At 41.1% G+C, this 22,152-nt stretch overlaps 1 protein-coding gene across 1 annotated transcript in view; it reads right to left on the bottom strand.

The window, feature by feature from the left end:
* Positions 1-1,944: 1,944 nt before the first annotated feature.
* Positions 1,945-22,152, bottom strand: part of LOC135707524 (mucin-2-like) — a gene marked incomplete at its 5' end in the record, with an annotated part of 52,992 nt that continues 32,784 nt past the window's right edge. Inside the window, 2 exons of the mRNA XM_065229368.1 lie at positions 1,945-3,187; positions 3,253-3,804. Coding sequence (XP_065085440.1) covers positions 2,700-3,187; positions 3,253-3,804 — 1,040 coding nt within the window. The remainder of the gene's footprint in view (positions 3,188-3,252; positions 3,805-22,152) is intronic.

The following is a 22,152-nucleotide window of genomic DNA, read 5'->3' as shown; positions in this document are numbered from 1 at the left end:
CGGTACATTCAGACTGTCAAATCATGGGACGGCTTTTTTTTACACATAACCGCAAGCTGAGAGAAGTGAGACCAGTGAAAGTTGTGTAATTTTTATCATGGAACAGGTATGGAAGCAAATTCAAGACCAGGATGAACGCATCACTGAAATTTTTGGAAGACTCGAACGATTGACCACTTTGTCAAGCAGTTTTAGCGTGACTTTCTACCAGCTATTTCACAAAACTGGACCAAATAATTTCTATTTTTTTATGAAACGCACAAATGTTGGCTACTATTCTCGAGATACTAGAAGAAAAAATCTCAAAATAATGTTTTATTTCAAAGTTCGAGTGGTAGTAAACGTCATTTTAAGTGCTCGAATAAAGTGGTTAATTGCGCAATATGCTAGAAAAATCTGGCGATTCTAATTGGACGTGGAATGAGGGAAGCGTTTGAAATGTTGATCCAATCGTTCTTCGTTTTTGATACTGTACCGGCACCGTCAGACAAACAAATCTTCCTATTTTTCGGACCGTCGATGTACGTGCACTCGTGGTGTTCCGAATGGAAGATCTTCCGTTGCTGATGATTGGCCATTTGCGCCAGGAATTGAGCTGCTCGTGAAAATAACATCTTGAATCTCGGCTTTGGTGGCGACCCAGAACCGGGCAATCGAATCCAGGTCCATATATCCACAGAGAACAGACGTTCAAGCTCGGTCAGAAACTTGTGTAAAATAATTGGGAATGTCGCCGTTACGTGGTGTTAGCATCTCCTGATTTTCTCTCTAAATTTTCCACTTTCGACCAATTTGGCGCTAGTATCGATAAATTTTCTGTTGAAAATTGCCACTTGGCGCTACTAGCACTTAGTGTCTAGTGTAATTTGTGCAAAAACAGCGCCATCATGTTATCAAAGAGGATTTTTAAGTGGGGAAGTCGCCGTTAATGGCGCAGAAGTCAAATAGGAATCCTTACACAAGTTTTTAGAGAAATTTTGTTCCAGCCTCCATGTCTGTTCTCTGTGATATATCGTAGTTGTTGACCGGATCAGCACCCAAGTATAAATATAACACAGGTCGTCACTGGAATTTCGAATCGGGGAAAATGTGCTCCAATTACGAGGCAAGCTATCACACATAAATTATTAATTTTAACTTTTTCCAAATTTTCAAACGCGACAAACAAAACAAACGTCACGGCCGTACGGACACACAGCCTACTCTCGTGTTAAATGTAAACTACTATATGCGATTTACTCAAATACGGCTTATCCGGGAGTTGAGGGTAAAGTACTTAATGTTGGGTACTTTTTCATCTCCGTGTAGCCATCGCCATCTATTTCGTGGTGGAGGAAATTTCCTCTACCAACAAGTGATTTTTGTATCGACGATGAATTGCTGTTCATGGCTATTCAATATGGTAATGTAAACAATCGAATTATAAATCTAATCTAAAGCATTTGCAAGTCGTCCTATCCTTAAATTGTTGTCCTCTGAGCGCTCTATGTTTTACAACCAATTTTCAAATAAATATCATCCTTTATTTGGAGGACAGTTATAAATATCAGTTGAAGATGAATTCATCAATAAGACAATCATCCGAAATCCGACAGCATATTGTTAAAGGACCCGAGCAATACAATAATCATTCGAAGTATTGTGGATATTTTCGTTCAAAGTATGCGTTGCTTCCACCATCGCTCGAGCGCAGAGCTACTTTATCTGTTGCTTGGATTGTGACATAGTTGCAGGTCTTCTTGATATGATGTCTTCGAAATAAGGCTACCATACATGTCGGATGCTCATAGGGTTACCAGAAGTTCAAATTAAAAAAGAACCCCGTTAATATGCATGAAGTGCCTTTCAGATTGGCGGAGGTCCACGGATATGTTATTTTAACACATAAACTGTGTAGAAGATGTTTTGTAAAAGAGGCATTTCGGATGATTATGTGGACAACGATTTTATCATCAGAACATTTTTAATTGTTATCATCATTGTCCGGAATGGAATTATTCACAAATGCTAACATTTGAACCTGTCACGCACACAGGTCCCTCTGCTCGGTAAGTTGCGGAGAGCCACAACTTCATTCTTCGCGTCAATACTCGGAATCGCTTCAAAATCTCTTCATTGTGAGAAAAGGTAAATTTTACACTAATAAAAATCTAACGATGAAATGGTGATCAAAACATATCCGCTGGAAAAGCTCTCTCTCTCTCTCTATTTCTCTTTCGATCTATAATCTAACTGCATTAGGCCATCTGTTCCCGATGGCCCGAATGCCGCTCCTTACGACTAATTTGGGGGGAAAATGGGAATTCTTAAAAACTACTCAAGAAAACCGAATTACTAAAACTAACGAATTACATCAGCAAGCATTAGACGCTTCATGAAAAATAAAATAGTGTGCGCTAACGTTGTTGGTCGTGCAAAAATCGTGGTCATCGTCGAAGTCAGATTTCATGGCAGTATTTAAATTAAAATAATGCTGGTTTCCATTGGATACCACTGGTGGATTGGTTTCATGGAATCACGGGTAATTCTACGAAACCGATCCACCAATCGATCCAATATGGAGAAGATGAAATGATAGCATATGTTTTGACTTATGTAACAAGTGCCTTTTTCAAAGAGTTTGAAGAAAATCAGGACGATCATAAGGGCTGTACAAAGAAGATCACTACAGGAAAACAATAATGTTCAGTCAATCGGAACTAATCCTTACAACCCAGCCCGGCGGACCAGTTGCAGATTCCGCCGACCGGATCGTAGCTCAAGCCCTTGGGACATGTGTACTCCCATCCGATGACTCCGCCGATCTCCATCTTGGCGCAGGAGATGAACTTCTTGCATGACATCGGATGAGGGAAGTTACCCTGATCCAAGCACTCGATAATTCCCGGTCCGTGCATGATCACCTTGACCTGAGAGTTGCTCTTGCTGATGATTCGCTGCTCGCCGTCGTCGTAGTAATCGTAGTCCACCGCAGGCCGATAGGTGCGACCGCCGAAGTCGTCCTTCTGCTTGCGATGATTCGCCGACGCATAGGACGACTTCTCGTATGAGCTGGGTTTGCGCTTCCACTGGGTGTCCTTTCGCGGACTAAGCGTGACCGGGGAACTGCTATAATACAGGCTTGGGGTGGTCTGCTGGTAGTAGAACTGCGATTGAGTGGAGATTCGTGGCCGCTGGATCAGTTTCTCTGTGGAAAGGAAAAGGAGGTTAGTTGTTTTAAGGAGCGGAGGTTGGGATTGTGTTAGGTTATACGTGATCGCCTGGTTGTACTGAAAGGTTCCGAAAAGCTTTGCGCTGGTGTATAATCGTGCGTGATGTTGTATTTGTGGGTCGAAGCTCGCTGGTGGCTTGCCGGCAGTTCACCAATGTTCAAAACCTTCATCATCTGCATGTGCTGATTCTTTTCCTCGGGGCTTTCATTTGGAAACAGGAAGTTACGGCTGGTAGTGGACGGAAGGGGTGCACGGGAAATGGTTGTGATCGCACCGACCAGATCGTCCTCTAGGCTGCCTTCGCGATCGCCTTCACCGATTTGATTGTAGCGGTTCTTGTTGTTGACCAGTTTGCTGTTCTGCCGGATGCTGGGTTCGATTTCCTGATCGACGTCACCGTCCAACAGTGCAGGGTTCTGATCGTCCGCTGCCACGGCAGGAGATTCCGTAACAGGAGATGGCTTCGAACGGTTCTTGAAGAATTTGCTGGCCGGAGATGAGAAGGTCGTTACCGGTGGGGCTGGGGTGGTTATGCGGTTCGGTGAGAGGAAACCGGGCCGGCGCTTGAAGAGGTTGGTCCGAGTCGTGGTTTCTGTGTGGGGCGGGATGGAAATAGAATGTTGTATTATTTTACGAATTTGTTCAGCGGGATTTAGGAAGAAGTTTAGGCAACTTTCAAAAGACAGTTTCAAGAAGATTCAAAGGGAAGTTCAAGGAACTTCCATAGAACTATTCAAGGAACTTGAACAGAGACGATACATGAGTTTTAAAATTAAAAGTTCAACCATGAGATATGTGTGGGAACTCTCAAGTGGAAGTTCTGGTAAGTTCCAAGAAGGGTGTTCTGTTCTTATAAAATGACAAAGTATGGGAACTTTCGATCAACAAATCTGGGAACTTCCAAGGGGAAATTTTGTTGATTTTTCAAGAGATGTTTTGGTAGCTTCCATTTTTTTGAGAATATGAAAGATAATGTTCAGTATCATAAACTCGTCGGAGCGCTACTCTACGTAGCGACTAACTCAAGGCCGGATGTAGCAGCGGCGGTATCCATCCTGAGCCGTAAGACCAACTGTCCCTCGCAACGGGACTGGGTGGAACTAAAGCGTGTGGTACGATATTTTATTGAGACTCAAGGCTATCAACTGAAACTGGTTAGCGTTCGGATGAAGAATCTTGTATTGATCTTGTCTCGTTGGAGCGACAGAACAAGAGGAGTAAACACATCGATACAAAGTTCTTTCATGCCAAGGATCTCTGTACCTGTGGAGTGATTCAGCTACGGTATTGCTCTGCTAACGTGGAGAGGCTCGGACTGTGTTCTGGGCGAAAGTGCCGAGACAGTTGCGATCAGCTGACTTTTTTGTTTACCAAGAACTTTTGACAGATCACAGTAAAACCAACAATCAATACGAAACTAACGATTTTAAATTGGCTCACTACTTGACTAGCCTATTGGTCCCAAGCAAACGATTAACGTACCCTATTCTAGTCGAAATTCTAGTACTACGCAATGTTTGTTTTGATTCGCTATTTCGAAAGTTTGACAGATAAAATGAGGGGTTATTGGTTTTCCCTATTCTTCCAGGGGTGAATCGATTAGCTTGGGACCGAAGAGAGTACCAGAGCTGAGCCAAAAAGTTGAGCACGTTATTTCGGGACCTTCTAGTCTTATGGTGGTAAGCTCCAACCGGTATTATCCTCGGATTAGATCCCGATCAAGAATGTCCGGCTGGTTTGATGTCGACATCAGAGTTAATCAACATAATTCTGAGCAAACATTTTTCAGATCATACAAACAGGGACGGTATTAAAAGTTAATCCGAGTTGGAGCTTACCGCCATTAGAGTTACCTTTATGGTAGAACTGACAGTTCACTCTCATATGAACTTCTGCTTTGTTTATGTTTACATTCAGCACCATTAACACCAGATCACTCACACACTCTTGATTTTTAGCTGTCAGTTCCACTGAGAAACGTCTCTTGGATCACCTTATTGCAGTGATCTAGGGGGAGACAACTCGAGTATAGATTTGGATCCAGTTTTTGATCCAGTCGCTGATTGTTACTATCATTCTTTTCCAAAAACAAGTCAAGCTGAACATTGCATTAGGTCCTAAGTAACATTGATAGATTCTCTTCGTCTACTTTCTTTTTGCATCCCCACGGCCATGTAAAGACATTTCCAGGTATTTCCAGACATTCCAGGTAAAGAAGCTTTTATCTAGCATTTAATGATATCATAGGATATGATATGGAACTACCACTCTCTGTAGCAAGACAACTGTCGGAAGACTGTGAACTATCTTCGCTGTTCGACTTGATCAAGTTTAGTAACCTCTAATTGTACTCAACCTGCCATTGTATGAAGGGCAAAAAACGGTTTTGGTGTATCCGTGGCAACATCTCCCACGTGCATCCACGGGATAAAAAGAATCTCCTTCCAACAACAGGATCATGCAACCAGTCAAAAAACAGGCCATCCAACAGGAGGATGTCCCAATGAGTGGGAAGAAGAGCCCGCCCTTTTTTCACGAAATGTTAAAGACAGGGAGTTTTTTTTACTATTTCGTTTATTTACTAGGCTCAGTCGTTTGTGACACTTTGCAGAGCCAAAATCAGTAATGTTTGAATTTAAATTTTAAACAGCAGTACCGTATGCGTGATAATGTTTGCACCATTGAGCAATGTCAAAATTCTCAAAAAGATCGCTTTCGTTTTATTTTTTATTTATTCAAAGGGAGATGTTTCTCAGAGTCTTAAACAATGTTAATCATTGATCGAGTTTTCACTTGCAGCAATTACGGCCTCCACATGCTTCCGGAATTTCTCTCCAGGTACGGGTCAATGTTTGTCTGCGGCTTGCTGTACTCGGGTGGCGTTTAAAACAGGTCTTGACGCGCTATATTGAGTAAGCCAGCGGATTAAGATCGGGGCTGGATGGCGGCCACATATCCTTCACCCAGAACGGAAGATGTTCCTGCAACCACTTCTGAGTGCGGTTCGAGATGTGGCACGGAGCCCCATCTTGTTGAAATACAACATTTGGCTTCGAGCCGTACTGTTCTTTGATCCACGGAAGAACATACTTACTTAAAATCCCGATGTAGACCTCGGTGTTGACCTTGTCGCCTTCTGGAATGAACACCGGGTCCATTTTTTGCCATCGGAAGCCACCAATCCAAACACCATAACGCTAGCAGGATGCTTGGTCAGATACACGTTCTTGTGCTCGTCGGCCACGTCTTTTACTGGAAGAGAACTAATATACCGGTCGGTTCTGGAATTTGACCGACGGTAAACATGCTCTCGTCGGTGAACAGGATTACCGGATTTTTTCGCTTAAGGAAGTTCAAGATTTTCTTGCATCGTTCGACTCGTAGCTTCCGGATGCGGTTGGTAATCATGTGAGTTTTTTTTCCGTGCCCTCGACTTCACCCCGCTATCTTCCTTTACGATCTTCCGTGCCGTAAAGTCACGGATCCCGTGTTCCTTTGCCATTTTCCTTATTGAACGCACTGGATTCACCCGAATATTCCTTTTGATAGTAGCGATAACCCTCGGAACCCAAGCTGACCTCGGACGAACTGTGGCCACCTTCGCGGATATTTGTCCTTTCTTTTCTCGGTCTAAAACTCTTTTGACGGTCCACTGGGACACTCCCACGGCGATTGAAATGTCTTTTTGCGACATTTGCGTGTGGGACAAATCACAAATACGCTGCCACTTCGTCATGGTGAAACTGTCAAACTAAGTAAATCGTTTTCTTTTATACACAGCCTACTACGGTATGAGCTATAGGTTACGTGCATGCAAAGAAAACCAAGACATTGTATGCACAGGTGAAACGGGAACCTTATTTGTACCACAAACGAAGTGACAGACTTTGGTGACGCACCTGCTAATGCAATTTTTCAGTGTACCACATGGCAACACCACTACTGCTGGATTGTGCCACATGGCAACACTACTAATGGATTGTACCACATGGCAACACTAAATGTACTAGAATTTTTTGGTTCTATCTCTTTCACTCTACTCTAAACTGAAATGCCTAAAAAAATGACAAAATGATACACTCTTTGCACACTGTCAAAGATCATATTGCACACAAAATCAACTATGTTCAAATCAAAACAAAAATAGGGGGAGAGGTAGCTCATCGATTCTTCCGGTTCGCCTCCTAGCATCGTGCTATAAGGTACCAGGCGATAACCAGGGTAGTTGATCTCGATGACGTCATTTCGTTGGCGTCTGCAATGGGAAATTATCATAGCAGGCGTTGACGATGGGACGTTGTCGAGTTGTTGAATAGCAACTATCGTGGTAACTCACCGATTACCAAAGACGTCTGCATTGAATTGTCTCATATAATAATACTCCGCCCACTATATCACAAGAAATTGCGAGTAGCTGAGTGGAATGGAGATAAGTTAAGCATTGGGTACAGGACCAAGTCTCCCCTGGGTGGTGCCAAAAGATGAGCGCAATAGTTCATCAAGTTGCCATAAGGCACGGAATGAGACTATTGCATGGCTGGGTAGTCAAAGTCTTCCATTCGTTAGTCATTTCAGGTGGATTAGAACAGGTTTAGGTGGGCGTTGGCCAGATTTGGATTTTTCAGATGTAATCCTGGATAGGACCCTGTCATTGAACGTCGCGTGAAAGTGAAACTTAATGAAGGCCTAAATACTTTTTCGTAGTTTTTAGTTTTCGGATTTGAAAGATCGTCGGTTACAGTGGCCTGCTTACTGAGCAGAAAAACGCAACTCGGTGATTAAAAAGGTGCTCGTCTGCCTAGTGGCAAACGTTTTTGCTTACTGAGCAGAAGACCGTGGGTTTAGTCTCAAGCTCCTTCGCGTTATATGATCGTTAGGACATCAATTCAGCTTATCGGTTACCAAAACGAACCCTGCTGCAAACCCAACCCTCTTATCCAACATCCCAGTGATTCCTCGTGGAAGTGCAGAGGTGTTCTCGGCTTCCATCAAAGCGAGTGTCATGTCAACACAATCCTTCCCATTCTCCCCTGTGTTCGGGCGCGGCCGGCGCTGGTATTGCCTAATTTAAGATCACCAGTTTTTACACATTGAGGATGATTGCTAGTCCCAAGCATCGTCTATTGGTTCTCTGTGTAATTACAGCTGGTCTGGCAGTAACAGAGTAGCAACCGTGGGCGGTCAATCAAGCTCAAGCTCAAGCTATGTTCAAATCAAAACAAAAATACTAGCCCATCCACAAGCTTCTAAGAAAATTCTATTACAGCGAACCACATTATTTTAATTGATTTCTTCGCCAGTTAGTCGTCTGTCACTTCATTTGTGTTTGTACGATGGTGCAAACATTATCACGCATACGGTAGTTCTAGGTTAGTATTGGGTACCAATTACTCGTGGTGGGCTCGAGCGGTTACGGTAGTCGACATATTTTCTGTGATAATGGACTGCTTTTGCCTCCGACACTTGCAAAACAAGCTATCATAGTCAGGGCGTCACAATATCAGCTTAAGGTGATACTCTTAGGAAGCCTTAGCGTGAAACTTTAAAGGCACAAATGTCAGCTTCCACAAAACATACAAATTTGAAATTGCTACTCCTTGTTTGTTGTGCTACTACGAACAGAGAGTAGCAATTTCAAATTTGTATGTTTTGTGAAAGCTGACAATTGTGCCTTTGAAGTTTAACGCTAAGGCTTCCTTAGAGTATCACCTTAAATCGACCAAATCGATGCGACGAAGAGACTGCTGGCTTTCTTTTTCTGTTAAAGTCGAACAGCTTCGCAGCCTTCTAGAACCTCAGTCGGCGTGCACAAACAAATGTTCAATCGCTTGTCTCTCTTTCTCCCGTCGCTCCATTGGTCTTCCTTTCAAGCTTCGGTGAAACGGATGAGCGAAAGAGCGCTCGACTTTGATAGTTTTCTCTTTCATGAAACACATCAACAGAGGTTTCTTCTTCTTCTTCTTCTGTCCTTTATTTAACGTCGGTCTCTGTTCCACAATCACCGACGGACATCGATTGCCATCCATTGACGGCAATCGAATGTGCAGGAAGGCAGCTTCCACACCTGCGTAGGATATCGCACCCATTCAAACACACATGGGCCGGGACCAACGGCTTTACTTTCCATCCGAAGGAAGACGTGACCAGAGATTTTTTTATGCCTCAGAAAAATCCGACCGGCCTCGGCTGGGATTGAACCCAGACCCATTGGGGTGTTAGAAAGCAGTCACGCTTACCACAACACCACCGGCGCCGACACAGAGGTTTCATGACGTATATGACGAAAAATGAAATTACATATTTAAAGCATTTCTCACGTGAAAACACTTGAAGATTACACGTAATATGTTTAATTTATCTTCCATCCACATATTTATCTAAAAAAAAAATAACGAAAACGGGACATAACGCATTTTAAACAAATTGAAAGAGCGGTGATTGAAAGCCATAATGAGGTTTCGTTTAACTAGAAAATCGACGTAAGTAACGTGCGTGAAAGCGATGAGCAAAGCAACGACGAGAAGATCCATAGTCAGCGCTCTAAGCGTGCTTCTTTTTCATTATCATTTCTTGCTGATAGTCTAGCTAGGCGTTATAGAAATGAAGCGTTGAACACATTTGTATGAGAGAAACAAAACTCGAGTTCATTTTAGAGCTTCGAAAATGTAGAGCCCTGATCACAGTACAACACCAAACTAAAATGTCATATGACAGGCACCGTCATACGACACTATCGCCGAAGACCGTCACGAATGTATGTATTTTAGTTTTTCTCATAATAAGAGCTGCTGACATTGTGCTTGTGTGAATTCTGAAAAAAACAAGCAACGATGTCCTAGTAATAACAGTTCGTATCAGAAATGGTTTAGTTTACACCAAATTGAGGAATTGGAACGAAATCACACAACGCGTCTAATAGCGGCCACGGTACGCTTCGATCACAGAGAACAGACGTTGAGGCTCGAACCACAGAGAACAGACATTGAGGCTCGAACAAAATTTCTCTAAAAACTTGTGTAAAGATACCTATTTGACATAAGCGCCACTAACGGTGACTTCCCCACTTAAAAACCCTCTTTGATCATTAACGTTATTCCTCACCAAACTTGAAGCCTTAAAAATTCAATGATTATTTTTATGTGTCCCACACATGAATTTTTGCAATGTGATAAATAAATTATATATGTGTCGGACAAAGCGGCGCCGGTGGTGTAGTAGTAAGCGTGATTACCTCTCACCCCAGCAGGCCTGGGTTCAATCCCAGTCGGCGCCGCCGGGATGTTCTGAGGCATAACATCTCTGATCACGCCTTCCTTCGGATGGGAATTAAAGCCGTTGGTCCCCGATTCATGAGTTGATGGGTCGATAGGTAGGGTCCAGGTGTGGGAGCTGCCTTACTGGCACGTCGGTAGCATTGGTGCTCAGCACGGAAAACAAGATCGACGGAAAAAACAAACCTAAGGAAAAAAAATATGTGTCGGACACATAGTGCTTATGTGTCGACATAAAATTCATGTGTAACCACACATACTATTCATTTGACTCATAAATTTCATGTGTACTTCTGAGTGGATTCTGTTTATGTGAATGAAAATCATGTGGAATTTTACATGGATATTCGCCAATAAAAATGTGTCGAATTTTATGAGTGTACATTTTGCAGTACTAGCTGCGTATAATTAGTACAGTCTTACTCGCTGCAAAACCATGCTTTCTTTATTCATTATCAACAATAATAGCAATAGCGTTGAAAACACCGAAAGTATCCTTGTTCAAAATTCTTATTTGTTCCCATTAATTCGATGACAATCATCTATTTTCTTTTACAAATCATATGTTTAAGCTTTTGGTTCTGTACTGCTCATTAGAGTGATGCAAAATTTGAAATTTTCGCTCCACAATACTTAAACGATTCCAAATCGGATCCTGACTAACCTCTCAAAATTTGACCCCATTTGGTGAGAACCTGAGATCGCACAAACCATTTGAAGTTTGTAAGGGAATAACTATGCTAAAACCAAGATTTTTGTTCATGTCTATCTAATAATTCACCATATCGGTCTGCTTCAAAAGCTTTCAACTGTACTTGTAGAAATTTTTCCCAGCTACAACTTTGCTGATGATCACTTTTTAATTAAATGCAAGGATCGAAAGTTATCAATGGTTCAATGCGCTGATGTCTTATGATCATGCTCAATCAACTGCTCAGCAGGCAACATTGGTATTTCTGGGGCGTTGAATAGGACTCAAAAATCGTGGCTACTATGTCACACTGCAAAATACAGTGTTGCCTACAGAGCAGATGCTTGATCATGTCATAAGTTTACCAATCTCTTAAATAATTAATTACTTTTTCCTGTCTCATTTTACATAGAAACGATCTTCAGCAAAGTTGTAGCTGAGAAAATTTTCCATAAGAATGGCTATCGAACTGTTTCGCAACTCAATATGGAAAAAGACTAGAAGGCAATGAACAAAAAGTTGAGATTTCCCATAGTAATTTACATGCTAACTTCAAATGGCTTGTGCGAAGTCTGTTTCTAATTAAATGAGTTGTAACTTTGGGAGGCTAATCAGGACCCAATTTTAAACCATTTAAGCACTGTGGAGCGAAAAAGTCAAATTTTGCATCGGTCTACTGCTCATATACGGTAAACACAAAAAAAAAGGTTTCATTAACTGATACTGTATTGTGCATACTACTGAGAATCAAAACGAAATTTTTAACTGGCATCACTGGAGTTCCTATGTCGCTAACATCGCGTGTGCGGTTTGGTGAGCACGCGACAATAAGATTAATTTTAAACTTTAATTTGGTTTACTGTACATCATTTCCGCATTCGCTCTTTTAAGATAACACTTCTGAAATTTGTGAGTTTGACAGAACCACCAGCACCAAATTGTCGGGGTACACTGGCAATATACCGGAGCTACACCATATTTTCGACACGATTAAAGCAACAACCAATACGAAACTAACGATTTTAAATTGGCTCACTACTTGACTAGCCTGTTGGTCCCAAGCAAACGATTAACGTACCCCATTCTAGTCGAAATTATAGTACTACACAATGTTTGTTTTGATTCGCTATGAAAGTTTGATAGATAAAATGAGGGGTTAGTGGATTTTCCTATGTTTCGAGGGGTGAATCGATTAGCTTGGGACCGAAGAGAGTACCAGAGCTGATCCAAAAAGTTGAGCACGTTTCTTCGGGACCTTCTAGTCTTAGAGTTACCTCTATGATTAAAGTGCATCCACTTTGATGTGATATCAAAATTAATTTTTTGCTGTGTTCCTAAGCCACTGTGCAATGGACTGCAGCGTACAAGCTAGTTTTTCCAGAAACAAAATTTGTTCGAAAATGAAGCTAACTTAAAAATTACAAAATTATTTTAAAAACTATCCGGCGACATCATTACAGAATCTGTTCAGGTCGCAAAACATTGTAAATTCTGCATACTTTTCATGTAAATCTGAACAAGATTATTACATTTTCCGGTCGGGCGTAGGTTGCTAGCATGCTGGCCCAGCTAGTTTCCAAATTATGCAGTGCACCTCCCGAAGAATACCCTTTGGACTTTTTGATCGAGGTTTTTGTTGGCTTGAAATGCCACATTCCACCATTCTTAACCTTGTCCTGAGTTGAGTTGGTTCTACATCTTGACCATCGAATAATAATAATACAAATTCATTTGAACAGCTCCTTATTAATCTCCATAACAGTTCCATCAAATTCATAACACCTTCTATTCATTCAGCTTCGACGAAAATTATTCACCGCGCTGCTACCACCAATCAATTAACACCTACTTTCTATCCATAATAAGCAAGTAGCTTGCGCGCTGCTTGATCAGAGCCAAGGACCTTCGAGCAAGCTGTTCTCGGCAACCACAACAACCGCCAGCACCTGTAGGCAGCGCTGCTTGGTCGGCATCAGAACCAATTTCCTCAAACTCCCAGTGAAACCCACACACAAACTGCACAACACCTCTCAAGGCGCTTGCCATTACGTGTGTCTACACAGTAGCCATAGGCGAATAGCGAGCGATGTCTTGAGAGATTGATTCTATTGGCCGCATACGTCGCATGTAGATCGTGTCCGTCCATCAACCGCCGACCGACCGATCAAGACAACTTCCCCATTCCGATCGTAACCACTGAATAATGCAAAAAGAAAAAAAACGACGTGAGCTAGACGCAAAATAATTGTCGATTGAAATCTTGTAAGCAATACGCTTTTAATAGCTTCCTCCAATCGTTAAGACAAGTGCCTTACTATGATAAAACTTAACTAGCATGCATAATTCATCCGTCGTCGTCGTCATTTTCAGTGCGGAATGAAAAGCGATCTCCTCCGGGGCCTTTATCATATTCATGCCTCCCGTTTTCAAGGAAGAGAAATTCCGTTCACGATCTCGAAAAGCGGAAGAAATCGATCCGACCACACTAGGCAAGTGGTGTCATTTATCATCGATTACGTTCGCTGGAGGCTCACATGATGGATCGAGAAAAATGTACGACGATCAACTGTTGTCAGCTTGAAGCTAAGTATGATCCAAGTAGGGAGATACATTTAATAAAACCACCGAAGCGAGGAAAACCGGTACCTTTACCCTAGAAACACACGAACAAAAAACAGAAAAGTCCTCCAACTTGCTCAGCAATCAGGGTTGTGTGGTGTTGCGGGATACTTACAGTCAGAGAGTGGTGTCACATGTTATGCAACCTTCAACGAAGCCAATGAACGACGACGGCGGCGTGGTCTGAGTGGAAACCGGATTCTGGTGATCCGTGTGCAGACGAGTCGCTCTCAGGAATTCCAGTTTTGTAAATAATTAGCTCGATATTGAGCACGGCTTTAATTCCAGAATGAGTCGATAATCTTTTCAAGAAGACCAGTAGGACTTTTCTGAAGAGAACTAAAGCATAACCCCAGCGGCCTTTGCATCAATGAAAACGTTCGTCCCACGTTCATCGAATATCTGGTGGAACCAATTTCGTCACTAGCAGCTGTCGATTTCAAATTCACACCTTGACCACGCTTTCGCTTTCGTTGCATCTACCTATAGGTATCCCAATTGGAAAAAAAAATCTTCGTGCGAAGAAAGAAAGACGAATAGTGAGAGATCTAATCGTCGGATAAATCACGATCCAATCATCGATTGACTCGCCCCGCATCGATATGATCGGCTCTGGGATCGATCTTTCCTCCAGATATGTGAAACAAAAGCCCGTGGTGAAGATCAACGTGATGTCGATAGTAAATGAAGAAGTTAATTGCACCTTACGGTTGTCACTCTCTGTCGGACCAAACTTACAACATGCCAATTTCTTGCAAGCTGACTGATGACTGCTTACTCTGCCCAACATGAGCAAGTGAGTACAAACATACACTCAGTTTGGATAATGACTTTTCTCGGCTTGTTGCTTTGAGGACCCGCTCGAGATCACCTCTGCTGTGGATGGACTTGGAGAAGGCGCTTCTGGGGTTAACTTTGAATCACCTCGAAACGTATGTAATTGTCCGGAGCACTAAGCATTCCGTTGCACGTTTTCTTAATGGTCCATTACACTGCTCTCGAACTAGATGGGTACTACTGGCACCGAGAGTGCACTCTGCTCGCGCCAACGAGTACAAAGTACCATGTATGGGAGTGTAGTCTAAAAGACATAATTCCTGCACACGAGTCGAAAGCATTATGCCATCTCGTTGTTGTTGGTTCACCACACCAGGCGAAAGGCTGACCCGGAGGGTTAATTTCCTTTGGCGCCCTTCTCTGGCTCCCACCCACCGGTACCGACATCTTCGTGAGGTTTGGTGGTCGGTGGATTGTAATACAAGATTTCAGACCAACATCAACGTCGTGGACAGGATGGATTATGTAAAAGAGATTTGGAACGCATATCGTATAGTTTAAAGGTTGTAGTTCGGAGATTGGAATGGAGCCGTTTCATATGTGCGTCTGTCTGTCCAAAATTGTAGTGTTCCGTTTCACATAGATGACAAACGTCTGAGTATACAACACCACACCACCCATCGCTCACAAAATCACCCAGCACGTAGCCACATCACTGAGGAGTCACCGCTGAAGACATCGTTTGTGTAGCCTTTGAGGGGCCATATTGTGAGGCAAAATCCTTCTGTAAAGGACATACATCACAGAGAACAGACGTCCAACTTCGGTCAGAAACTTGTGTAAAGTGAGTGGGAACATCGCCGTTACGCGGCGCTAGCATCTTCTGATTTCCTCTATACATTTTCCACTTTCGACCAATTTGGTGCTAGTATCGATAAATTTTCTGTTGAAAATTGCCACTTAACAGTTTTGTAACTGTTACTCATTAATGGCACAGCGAACAGACGTTCAAGCTCGGTCAGAAACTTGTGTAAAGTTAAGTGGAAATGTCGCCGTTACGTAGCGCTAGCATTTCCTGATTTCCTCTATAAATTTTGCACATTCAGCCAATTTGGCGCTAGTATCGATAAATTATCTGTAGAAAATTGCAACTTGGCGCTACCAGCACTTACTGTCTAGTGTAAGTTTTGCAACGCCAGCGCCATCATGTTGTCAAAGAGGGTTTTAAGTGAGGAAGCCGCCGTTAGTGGCGCTTAAGTCGAATAGGAATCTTTACACAAGTTTTTACAGAAATCGTCTGTTCTCTGTGTTAATGGGTAACAATTGCTCATTATTCGGTAAAAAAAAGTTTACTCATTAGATCACGCACACCGGTGCGTTGCTATTCAGGCTGCTAGTTTGACAACTTTAGCCGTTGCTATTTTTGTTATCAACCAGTTTACGCACCGGTTGTTGCTATCACGATTGTTAATTTATGTTTTTGTCTTTCGCATCGGTAATTACTAAATCTATCTTCGAGCTGAAGCTGATCACAGAGATTCGTGATGATTATTTTTTCGATAACATTTATATACCGAACCATGAAGATTTTAGATTGAAGGTTGAGATAGATAAAAATTCCTATGGTTTTGACAGTTCGGATCACTACACATTTAAATCGGCCGTTTACGATTTTCGGGCATAAGTCAGAATTAAGTGTCGTGTCGGTTTGTCGGTGGTTGAGGCTTATACAAAATATCTTTTAAAACTAGTGTAAAGCTTTCTATTTGTCTTAAGCGCCTCCAACGCCGACTTCCCCACTTAAAAACCCTATTTGACACACTGATGGCGCGCGTTGCACAACTTACACTAGACACTAAGTGCCGGTTGCGCCGAGTGGTAATTTTCAACAGAAAATTTATCGATACTAGTGCCAAATTGTTCGAAATTGGAAAATTTATAGAGGAAATCAGGAGATGCTAGCACCACGTAACGGCGACGTTCCCACTTATCTTAACACAAGTTTTTGGTGGAAGTTGGACGTCTGTTCTCTGTGGTATATCATCAATTTAGTAATTACGGATATTAAAACTAGGTGTCGCATGACCAGTTTTGGCTTTGCTTGATTCGCCAATTGAGACCCTGCAGTATAAGCTCTACGCACATGTCGCCCCTGCATGATGATGATAATGTTGACAGCTGCATAGGAAATTCATAAACATGAGCATTAAAACACCGTTTTTATCAAACCTTCATACGAAACTTTCACTTCATTTCACGACACCGTCAATGGTTCATCGCATAAAAGATGTAAACAAGAGTAAATTTCTTAAATACGCCTTTTTAATACACCACCAATATAGATTGCGACACGCGAGTTCGAGAAGAAAGTCAACCAAACCGTTTGTTTACATCAGAATAAGTATTTTCCCCAACGCAAATAACAGCATCACAGACAAACAGACATAACACTCGTAAGTTGTTAATCGAACAAGCATTTAACAGTCAATTTAAAAGTATCGTAGTTGGTAGTACCGCCACCTGTGGCGCGCATAGTCAATTGCCTTGAGTTTGACGTTTACACACTACCGCCATCTGTTCAGCGTACTACCCACCACAGTGTATTCAACAGATGGCGGTAATGTTTTAGCGACGATGTTTTACAGTGATAAATATCCAATGTGTTATGTCTGTTTGTCTGTGACAGCATTTTTTATTCAAAATCTTGCCAATTTCCATCGGTAATTGTCTTATTGTACAATTTTCCACAAATCTGAACTGATTTACACCTTAACTATTCACACACAAGAAATCCGAAAGATCATAACCACTAAGGCACTTTTCTAATTTTCCATTTTTTTCAACAAAAATATTCCTGAACACCAGCAGGATCTTTTCAAAAACGTTACAGAATTAAATTTTTCAACTGTAGATTAAGCTTTGCAGCATCTCAGATGAATCAATTTATCAGGAAAAGTAAAAAAGTGTTCCGCTTCCTATGTCTCAAGGCAAAAAATTATGCTCACAACACTCTTTTTGACGTTCTCCTACACAGTTCGAAAAAGTAGTGTAAATTTCTGTTCAGTATGATGCACATAAATGGAGCGTCACATATCATATAAGTTTACATTATATATCATGTAAAGTTCTGAGACATTTCATGCAATGTAGCAAATATTGTATACAAAAGCCCATTGTTGTAAACAACATTGTTTACAAGTTGCTCGGTTGCGTGAAATGAAATACAAGTTTACGTGAAAGAATGTTTACATCACAATTAAAATTCAGAACTTTTATCTGTGTATTCACCACCAGAGGTTGAATTGATCGTTTAGTTTCTATTAAAAAGGCCTATTGCTCTAAATAAAGATGATTTGCTACTATGGTATCACTGTGAAAACCATCTAGAAGATTCTAATTTAGAATGCCTGTTGATTGAATGAAGTTCAGTTGTATTTTTTATCGAAATTTGTGAGTATCCAAATGTTTGCCTAAAAAGGATTTTTGATGAACTATTATTGAATAATACCGTCCTAAACAACACCTTTTCCATTATCACTAGCATGCTAAAAGCTGACCTTAGAAAATTCACCTAATTTCCACTTTAATCTCAGTGGAAATCACGCGTTTCAACCATTTTCCGAAAAAATGAAGATGCGCAGGAGGTAACCTTTACATGTGAGTGAAAAATTGAAATGAATAATTTACCATCACAGAATCACACCGGACGAAAAACAGTTAGTTACTGGAAACCTATTCCTACGCTATTCAAGCAACAGGTTTACCGTGAAAAGATGAGTTTTGCTCTGTAGAGTGATTTTCTCCAAAAATAGCCTGCTTTCCTTGGAGAATTTTGCAACCATCATCAATTTAACACATCTCACTTGAAAATGTAGGTGGCGAAAGCTAGCAAAAGTTTCACTGCAAGACGGCAATGCTTCACGGTGAAAACACAGAGAACAGACGCCCAAGTTCGATCATGGTAATGGTTCTTAACAACCCATTATTTGTAAGGTTCACTTCCAAAAAACCTTAATAAATAAGGTTAAAACTTTATCACACAAACTTTCATGTAAAGTTCCATAACCGTTTCAGTTAAACTTTAGCAGGGATTATAAATAATTTTGATGTGATGTGATGTGAATAGAACCCACCATCAGTGCAAGGATTACCTATGACTGCAGATACTTCACTCACAGAGAACAGACATTGAGGCTCGAACAACATTTTTCTAAAAACTTGTGTAAAGATTCCTATTCGACTTAAGCGCCACAAACGGTGACTTCCCCACTTAAAAACCCTCTTTGACAACATGATGGCGCTGGCGTTGCAAAACTTACACTAGACACTACCCTAGTAGCACGCTTGTCATATATCGGTTGAAACTTCTTAACGACTTATTTCAGTCATAAACAAGTTGCTGCAACTTTTATTAACAGAAGTGTGCTACTCGGGTAAGTGCTGGTAGCGCCAAGTGGCAATTTTTCAACAGAAAATTTATCGTTACTAGCGCCCAATTGGTCGAAAGTGATAGATTTATAGAGGAACTCAGGAGACGCTAGCGGTACGTAACGGCGACGTTTCCACATAACTTTACACAAGTTTCTGATCAAACTTGGACATCTGTTTTTTGTGCTTCACTGGTTGTAAAGTTCTGCCTGATGGTTTGTTACAGCAGGGTGAATCAACTTCATTGGAGACCTTTGGAAGACAAACGACAAGATGTACGTCTATCAACACGTGACAAGGGACTGGCAAATCCACGGACCCCTTGTCAAGCCTACAAATCCTTTGAAACCCTTAGGCTGCCCCCCCCAAACCCAGCATAAAATAATGTTTGATTAATGAAATGTATTCAAAAAAAGGGTTATTTAGAGCGAACAATCTTCAACTGGAACGTACTCACCAAATCAATATATCCGGGAGCGCATTCCCGATGCTTAATTTTCTCTAGTCATTTTTAAACAATTCATCCTCCAACGAATCCAACCACACAATAACTAAATATCCCTTTTCTTCTTCATGTCACTCTGTACACGCATCGTGAAAAAGGCCAGCCCCGATCCTTCAAGTGTACATTTTCAGATTGCACGTTAGCGATGATCAGAGCCAGTTGTCTCACAAAGAGCCGTAGACAGAGATGAATAAGCAGCTTGTGAATAAATGCACTTTGTTGTTTGGTTCTGGTAGCAGGTTGGGCAAACGGCCTCCGAAAGATTTTGACCGGATCATCAACCAAATGAAGGAAAAAAAAAAACACAACGACCGACGCAAAATCGACACTGATCACTTCTTGGATGATTGGATATAAGTCTAGTCTAGTCTACACATACTGATCACTTCTTGGATGATTGGATATAAGTTTTGGCACACACTTTAAAGTATTTTGAAACTATAATTGTTCAATTTCCGGAAGGAAGAAACGCAGCTGAAAAAAAAACACACGTCAGATTTTCAACGCAGCCTACTTGATGTTAGTAAGTTCAAGCAATGGTTTGCATTTATGCGGGTTACTATACACGGAGATGAAAAACTACCCAAAATTAAGTACTTTTCCCTCAATTCCGGGGTTCAGCCCAATAACCCAAATTTGAGTAAATCGCATATAGTAGTTTCCATTTAACACCAGCAAAAAAAACTACCTACTCTTAAGTATATTCTACCCAAAATTAAGTTTAATTCACGTAAATTTGAGAATATGCATATTACTCAAAAGTAACTTATTGGGCTGAACTATATCGTTGGGTTGAATCTCTTGTTCCTTTTTTGACAACAATAACGAGTGTAAGTGAGAGGCTGAAGTCAATGTTAAGTAAAAAGAACTCAAATTTTGGGTAGTATTTTTTCTCCGTGTATGTGGCACAAAAGGAAAAAAATTGTGACCACTTAGCTCAAATTTTACGACAACAGCACTGATTTCCAAACTTATTTTTTCAATCGACGCATACTTCAAATTCAATAGTGAATACAACTGTCGTTATAAATGAAGAATTCCTCGATTCTTAAATCAATATCTATATCTAAAATGAGCAATACCACGACTTTCATCACAGTCAACTTTCCATCGAGATACGGAGAGATCGACATTCAGAACAGTAATTTACTGATACTAGAAGAACTCTAGGCGAGACTTCAGGTTCAAGTTTATTTGTTTATCCCGTATCCAAAGAAAATTTCGATCGCTTACTCCAAACGTAGCAAAAACTAGTGATCTAGATTTTTCCGTCGACATATGGAGAGTAAAGGCCGGCGCACAATGGATAAGTTTTCAGGTTTTTTGAAAGTTAACCCATGCATTATCTGTCAAAATACCCGGAAATTTATACATTGTGCGCCAGCCTTAATTTGTTCCCGAATTAGAAAATCTAAGGACCATCGACATACACGGATAGAAATCTCCTTATACCTTTTGGCAAATTTCCATTGCGATTATTCATAAATTGTATAAGTCGACTATAAGCAGACGCCTTGCAAAAAGTTAATAAAGATCATGTGTCAAATGAAATGTATAAGCGGTCACACATACCTTTTAAGCATTCTAATAGGACCTATGTGGTTTGTCTTATGGAATGTGCTTTGGCAAAAATGTATAAGTGAAACACATGAATTAAATAATTGATTTTCGTTTCGTGTAGATAACGATCGAGATAAATAGAGAAAATACCGAGTGGTTATTCAATCCTAAATCTCAATTCTAGATGCTCAACAAATCTCACACTCAAACAATCTTCTTTCATTTCTCGCATCTACTTGCATTGCACATCATCTTTTTGCAAGAAATCTTCAGAATCGTTATCAATCTTTTTTCTATCGACTCAGCGTGTGTGCAGCTAACCACAACAAAACACTGTTCGAGAGTAACCTCACCCTACCCTAGCTACGCCACTGTCGTTTGTACAGAAACTCTCTCAAACTCTCACCACGTAGAATCGAACCATCTCTTCTCTCGTACGGACATTACCACGGAATCGGTAACAGATTGGATAATATTAGGTAGCGATAACGATCGGGATTAATGACGTCACAGTGGTGATCGTCTAGCAGTGTAGGGATCGGAATATATTTAGGAATAGCCAGTCGGCTCTGACTCTCAAAGAAGGATGGATAGAGTAGAGCGACAAGGATTTAATATGTTATGTGTGTTGTGTAATAAACCTTGTAAATATGTAAAGTGTTGTAAATAAATTGTATGTTAATAGAATAAACTTGACATGGAAATGTATGCGATGTGTGATTGAATGGACGAATGTGCTGTGTTATAAAGAATGTGGATGAAAGGAACCTCAAAAGGAAACCAATCGAAGCGCCCTAGAAACGACAGTGCCTTTTATTACCCTCCTAAACGGTGTTGGGAAGGGTTTGGTAACCCAACATTATGGTTTTTTTTCTGGTCCTTCGAACCGGATTTGGACCAGTGACCTATGGATACAGTCCTGCATCGTAGATAGAGTCGTTCCCCTCGGAAAATACCGAGACATAGAGACCTGGATGTATGGAAATCTGAAGGGGCTTTTCAGATCATCGAGATAGGGAAGAATATCGAGATATATAAAATATCGAGAAATGTCAAGGGGTAAGTCACTCCACACACCAATCTTGGGTC

Source organism: Ochlerotatus camptorhynchus, unplaced genomic scaffold (assembly GCF_037179485.1).
Source record: "Ochlerotatus camptorhynchus isolate MF236.1 unplaced genomic scaffold, CSIRO-AGI_Acam_v1.1 ptg000313l, whole genome shotgun sequence".
NCBI lineage: Eukaryota > Metazoa > Arthropoda > Insecta > Diptera > Culicidae > Ochlerotatus > Ochlerotatus camptorhynchus.
The sequence above is the reverse complement of the archived record's forward strand: the minus strand, read 5'-3'. Positions and strand labels throughout refer to the sequence as shown.